The following is a 7,570-nucleotide window of genomic DNA, read 5'->3' as shown; positions in this document are numbered from 1 at the left end:
AGTGTTAGACAGCATGTTGCTAGCACTCATCCTTTTCATATGTATGTGCAGTTTCACCAATTAAAAGACTAAGTTAGCGCAAGGCTATTGACATTACTTTCTTTTGGACCATGAAACTCCACATTAAATTCACTAAGTCCATCGTTTATCGTCTCCACTGTATAATCACTCATCATCCTGTAAAAAAGGGAATATTTGAGAAATACGACCATGAAAACTTTTGCTAAGAATAAATTGTACATACATAAGAAACAAATAACACGTAAATATTATATTAAGTGATAGTCTAATTCACCATATAAAAGTGAACTATCCCACTCATATGCTTTCTAGCTCTAGACTGATGATGGAATCATAATTAGGATTATCTAAGCAATGCCAATTACCGCATAATTAGGATTGCTAGAACAATTCCATGTCCCTCAAACGTCCAACCATTGTCATTTTGTGTTCCAGTCTTAATAGAACACAGACACTTCCCAACCCAAGCACCACTATTTTAGTAATGCATTGGAACATGTGACTTGATATTGTTGTTCTATATATAACTAAATTAAGCACATCCAATACTTCCATTATCAATCACTGTTAAATTTTTTAACTGTGCTATTCTAATAATACATTTAGCATCTAATTCAAACTTTGGTTTCCCCCTCTGATCAAGTATCTAAAACACCAACCACCAGTACACCATGATAACATAGTTGCCCCTTCAGAAAACTAACAAAGCTAAAATTATAGTGTCAACAACAGTTTAATAAAATTAAACTATCAACACAGTAAAAAAACAGTTTACTCACAATTTCATTACATCCATTTCTCGTCTCTTGCTTGGAGATGACATTTTGACTACAACAAATCACTTATTTCAACCTGTCACAAGAACAATTAAGAAAAGTTATATTTTGGCCAAATATAGATACTTGTTACACCTTCAACACAATGAAAGGTCAATATTCCAATAAGCACACTAACAGCTCATTACATTTCCATTAAATTTAAAAGAGAATGTGAACTTGTTGATATAGGCATAGCTCAATATATCTGTTGATATGTGTCTGCATATCAAACTAAACACACTTTGCCCACAAAGTTTTACAAGATTCGGTAAATGAGATAGATAAGCACAAACAGATGTGTCGATATTGATTCATAAATAGAAACTATATCAGTAAACAAAGGTGTAATAGTAAAAAGGAAAAGAAAGCTTTTGCATTGAGTGTTCAAAAATCACAAGACAAAAGGAAGGACTTACTGATGCAAAATCTAAAAATGAGATACAAATGAAGGACATGGCCTCAACAATGCGGATCCAAACAAGACATATATGAAGGACAACAGCTTATAAATCAGACAAAGACATACTAATAAATTTTAACTTATTGATGGATATGGATTCACTTAATGAAGGACAAAGTAGACAAGGAAAACTATACAATATTATGCTTGGAGGCATAAATGATCATTCAGACACTCAGTCATCAAATCAAAGCAGAAAGAACAATACGAAAAATTGAGATCACCCTTAAGGAAGGAACAACCATTTCTGAAAAAGTAGGCATCACCACTAGACAATCACAACAGGTATAAGTAAACAAACAGTAACATAGCATGGTTAAATGATCACTATGCATATTAACTAACAGATGAAACGATTGCTACATCTATTATGGGGCACATAACAAAATTTGCCCCAAAGATAGACATGACACTTTTGATGTATAAAATTCTGCTCAGCACATAACAAACTCTTAGAAGTTGATCTGCAAATTTACACTAAATTAAAACATAAACTTAGTAAGTAAAGATGCATCAAATGGCAGAAACAAAATCAAACCGATGTGAACAAAAAAATGGACACACATTGCCATATTCATAGTATCAAAAGACAAACAAAGGAGAACACTAAACAATGGAAGGGTCTCTCTCTTGAGCTGTAAAATATGGCAGAAAAGGGGTTATAAAAAGGGTATGATGTTATACACAATGTGGCACAAGTGCCAGCTTCAAATACATCAATGCTAACATATTTTACATACGACTACATGTCTTCATCCATTTCAAACACGAATAAATACCCAGAATTTCACATTTCACTTTGACCAACTTTGCCACAACCAATGCGGCAATAAAAGGTAAAATCATAGAAGAAAAAGAAAAGAATATTCTCTTAATTAATTATAAATAAATAAAAAACAATATAAAAAGCACCGACCGAACCATGTTACAAAATAAATCGTATAGGTTCCGATTCAAAGATCTATGGTAACCCATTGAACCAGAGACGAAGAAAAAGAATCTGTAATATTAATTAAGTATGGTTGAAAGAAATAGTGGAAAATCAAAAGGCAAAAGAAAAGTGAATAGGTATTGGGGAAGTTGAGAGTGGAAAAATTGGCTTGCCTGAAACCCTGTTAATTGGTGGCGCGTTTTGAATGTGATGAGAGAGTGATTGGGGAAGAAAAGAAAGAATATGAAAAGATAATATATAGTGTGAGAATGAGATAAAGGGAGAAGATTGATAACCACGTGTTACCAAAACCTTCTCCTAGCGTGGCAACAATGTTTGCTAATGCTACGCTTTTTTTAAGAGCTAAAATTACTATAAATTCATTTTCAAATTTCAAATTATGTTCATTCATATTTTTTAATTACTATTGTGTTTTTATTTAAAATAAGTGAAAGGAGTTTTAATGTTTTAATAAAACTTTGGCGATATTCTTTTAAGAAAAAAAAACAACTTTGTGGCAACATGATGTTGACATTGTGTTGCATGAATTTTGATTCTCATCAACGTAGATATTTCAATGTTTGCTTATATAAAAAAATAATAGTTATTCAAAATTTATATAAAAAGTCACAATCAGAATATTAGAAATATACATGTGACTATTAATAATAATTTATATTTTATAAAATATTGGTGGAATATGCGGTTTTTTGCTATTTTGAATTTAAAGATTCAAAGGGAGAAAAGTAGAAATATAGGTAAAAGAATATATGGGATATTTTTAAACTATCTTTTTACTTGGGATTATATGAGATAAGAATGGAGAATTCTATTAGGATTTTGAATGAGTCTTTTAAAGAAGAAATCAACTTATTGAATGTAGTGCTAAGAAATCAAAATTGGTATTGAATAAGGAAAACTTTAGGAAATCAAAACTTTATTATTTATGGTCAAAATTTCATCTATTTGTATTTAAAATTCTCAAGTTTAACTCTTTAGTCGGCTAAAATTGGTGATATGATAATGATAATTTAGTGTAGTTAACATGTTGAGTCAATTTAAATATATGTACAATGTATTTTTTTAATAATTTATTATTATTTTTGTTTTTATATAAATAATTCATTATTATTTTCAATTTAATAAAAAATATAGCATGCACATCTTTAAATTGATTTGACGTGCTAACAATATTTAATTATCATAATGAATTATATTAAATTTAAGTATACTATTTTATATTTTATTACTTATTATTTGTATATTGTTAGATTTTTTTTTAAACAGTAAAAATAATTTATATTGAAAGTTACTCAAAGCACAATATATATTAAGAATAGGTTAAAAATACAAAAAGAAAGTCTCCCAAAAAAAAACACTTTGTAACACACCTCCATATCAATTTATACACAAGATCAACCTATATCATAACCAACAATACTCCAAACATGCTAATTGATGAATTTATGCTAATTGTGGACCGATCTGATAAAAAATACATTTATTTTAACATATTTTATTAAAATAATAAATGAAGTCATAATCAATCAACAAAGTTAAATACCACAACTAAGTCATTATTGACATAAAAATGTTACATAATAAATTCATTAATATTAAGCAATCTCAATATATTTATTACAATTTAATCTACCGCACGTTACAATATATTAATAAATAAAAAATTATAAAATATAAAAAATGTATTATAATTTACAATATAATTTAACTATACATTTTGAGCATGAAATTATATATTATCACATTTATAATATATTAACATACTAATTAACGTTATGCGGTTCAATTTTTTTATCGTTGCACATAAAACTCTTATTCTTATTAACTTTTAATTTAAGTTGATGTTTTTAATTAGATTGTATAAATAAGCGGATCACTTTGAATCTTTGAATTCAGTTGAGTTAATAAAAAGAATTTTAAAAAACAAACTTAAGTCTTAAAAAATAGTAATTTTTTATTTATTTTGATCCGACGGTTTAACTCGTTTCGTCTTCGTCCCATCTTTTTAGCAAATTAAAAGAGGTGGACCATTTTAAGTATATAGGTTCAAATCTTCCATCAAATTCATTCAAGATGAAGGGTCAAACAAATTAGTCTAATAATTCAAATTGTTTTGCCATCACCAATATTATTCTAGTTAAAAACTATGTAATGTTAGATTGAACAATTGTAAAATTTATTTTTTCTTACTTATTGCTTGAGGTTTTATTTATGTAAAACCACATTTTTCACAGCAATTTAATATATGAAAATACAACCTATCAAAAAAATTAAATATTTAATATTTTTAATTAGTTATTAATTTTATGAAAGGGAGAAGTTAATATATATGACTTTCTAGTCACTCTAAGTCTACTAAACTACTATATGATTTCCTAACAAAAATTAAAAATATGTGAAAATACAACTTTTTTTCATTGTGACAAGTTAGTCCACCTAAAAATTAATACATTATTATGTGTTTTTATTATTGATGGGTTAACTTGTCAAATTGTTAACCTAATTAAATCTTCTCTACCCCTCCCCCTCCCTATTTTAGATTGATTGATGGTTGGCGGAATAAAGGGGACCCGTTGGCCTGATTTAAGCACTCATATTTGTAAACTTCAACAACACTCAATCACTATTCAATTTCAAGTATGTCTTTAGGATTGTGATTCGTTTGTATTCAATAGGTGGTATTGAGCAAGATTGAGATAAACTACTCTCAAGCCCCATTTCTTTTACATCAATAGTATGCACATATATTATTTATATAATAAAAGTTAAAATTATATTATATTTATAAAAGCATCATTGTTAAACTTTTTTAACAATATAATACTTATAAGATTTTTGAATTCTTGTTTAGTAATGAAAAACTCATAGGACATTTTGATAATAATGACTTGAAATTATATTATAATTATTTTCTTAATTTTGATGGTAGAAATTTTATGGATCAGAATTGTCTAACTTTGTGGCGGGAAAGGTACTCTACCTTTCATTCTTTGTGAACGGTTGGATGAATCTAATGCTTCAAACATAGCCACGTGTCTTTATTTTTTTCTCAAATAAAAAAATCAAAGATAAAAAATGGTAAACCTCTCATTGTACCACCGTCCTTGACTCACACCACCACCTTCGTCATTTAATTGACCGTCATTGTTGCATCCCCACCAGCGTTCACTTGCAAATGCCGTTGTCATTAAATCAATCTTAAGATTTAGATGATACTGTTTTTTAATTTGAAATAAAAATGAAAGGACAAATTGAACACTGTGGATAGCATTTTCATCTCCTCCACCACTTTACGAGAGTCCAAGATAATCGACAAAATGTGACCATCATGCACTCCGACCACCGGTGCCATCTCAATCGGACATTGGAAATAGTTTGAGAATGTTTTTGTTGCAGCTGCTACAAGGTGAGAGCACATATGATATAGGTCAACGATGACGGCAGATGAACCGTAGTGGAGATGCAACAATGGTCGATTTAACGACGGAGGCGGTGGTGTGAGTCAACGAGGGTGATACAATGGAGGTTGATTTGGATGACAATGGTGTTGCAGACACGTGCAGGTTTACCATTTTTTATATTTGAGAAAAAATAAAGACACGTGGCTATGTTTGAAGCATTAGATTCATCCAACCGTTCACAAAGAATGAAAGGTAGAGTACCTTTCCCGCCACAAAGTTAGACAATCCTGATCCAAATTTTATTTGGAGAATTAAAAGTCATTAGAGAGAGTTTAGATCATTTCAATTTAAATTTCTTTCGATTCCTATCAATTTTCTCTATTTTTTAATATTTTAAGTTTTTATTTATTTATTTATTTTCGTTCGATTGAAAATTTATATCATATAAATTATGCATTTAAAGTTTACTAAAAAAAATCATTTGATAGGTCATTGAGACTCATGAAGATTAACAATGTTCACTACAAATATACAAAGATTAATTTTGATATATCCCAATAATATATGAAATGATTTTAAATTTGTGTAAAACTTTGCATGCATGATTTATATGATATAGACTTTCAGTTTAACAGGGAAAAAAAAATTGAAAAAATAAAACTCCATTAAAGATGTTTGAATGAATTAAAATCAAATTTTAAGATATTTAATTATTAGAAGATATTTAAAATATACTTGTTTTGGCATTTGATCCACCACCATTCATTGAACGTCCTTGTCAAAACTAGCTCTTATAGCTTCACATTCGCGGCATGTCTTGAAATTTCCAAACACATGCTTAATTGTTTTTATAATGCATTAACGACTTATAAAGTAATATCAACAATACTATTGTATATGCTCAGATAATTTTTTTTCAAATTAATATCGTTGAAGTCTTATTTTGTAATTTACTATGTCACAAGAAATAAGTTAATAGTCTCATTTTGATTTATATTAAAAATGAACTATTTTTTCAAGCTAACCCAATGCACTCAGTCAAAATGATAGGGCCAGCCGTTCTTAGTAGACTACAAAACTCTAGAAACCTAAAAGAGATGAAGACAATCAATCTTGATACTAAAGGTCTCTAAAATGTTATTTTAATTGAGGAATGTGCAACATGACTTCTACCAAGGTTCACCAATGACACTAAACCATTTTCATAAATATGGCATGGCACCAAGTTTTTTTGTTTTTTTATTTTTTATTTTATTAATGGCAATAGTTGTCTATACAATAGATAAAGCAAAAGTTATACTACAGTAAATTTGATAAATGCCACTTAATTAAAGTATTTAGATAAAGATAATCAGAAATAATCTTGCAATTGTTATTATTATTTTGTTTTTATTTATTTATTAAATTATTTGTACAATTTTTTGTTAGTTTTTTTTTTTGTTGTAGAATCATTTGGTCAACAAAACATTGACTAAGTCAACATTATTATGTAATTTTCTATTCTTACACGTTTTAACTTCAAAGCAAATTTATCATTCTGAACTCATTGTCTCTTCTTCTTTCGTTAGTTTCTCTTTAAGTCGTGTTTCTTCTTCCTCTCTTATTATTCTCAATTATTTGTCGTTCCTCAATTCTCTCACCTTCAATTCTATATTTTCCGCCTTTAATGAATGTTTTAATCCAAGAACTTTTAATTGTATCATGGAACCACATATTGTAATTTTTGTCAATCCAAAAATATTCAATCAACCAGATAAAATCTCCAGGTCTATAATTTCTCTTTGAGAAAATAAAATAGTTGTTGTTTACAAAATTACAATTCTTATTCCATCCCTCTTAGGGTTTTGCATGTATAATCTCTTTTGTTGCACTTATTCATTCTACAAAATTGTTTATTGTTGAATATTTCACAATGCAA

The 7,570-nt window shown here is 28.4% G+C and overlaps 1 protein-coding gene across 1 annotated transcript in view; it reads right to left on the bottom strand.

Annotated features, from left to right (window-relative positions):
• LOC101488565 (ubiquitin-conjugating enzyme E2 4-like) overlaps positions 1-2,559 on the bottom strand; it is a 4,748-nt gene extending 2,189 nt beyond the window's left edge. The window contains exons 1-3 of the mRNA XM_004508791.4: positions 2,404-2,559; positions 801-873; positions 98-177 (exon numbers count right to left, since the gene is read on the bottom strand). Coding sequence (XP_004508848.1) covers positions 98-177; positions 801-844 — 124 coding nt within the window. The 5' untranslated portion in view covers positions 845-873; positions 2,404-2,559. The remainder of the gene's footprint in view (positions 1-97; positions 178-800; positions 874-2,403) is intronic.
• Positions 2,560-7,570: the final 5,011 nt, after the last annotated feature.

This window comes from Cicer arietinum, chromosome 7 (genome assembly GCF_000331145.2).
Source record: "Cicer arietinum cultivar CDC Frontier isolate Library 1 chromosome 7, Cicar.CDCFrontier_v2.0, whole genome shotgun sequence".
Taxonomy (NCBI): Eukaryota; Viridiplantae; Streptophyta; class Magnoliopsida; order Fabales; family Fabaceae; genus Cicer; species Cicer arietinum.
This window is presented reverse-complemented; position numbering and strand designations above follow the sequence as displayed.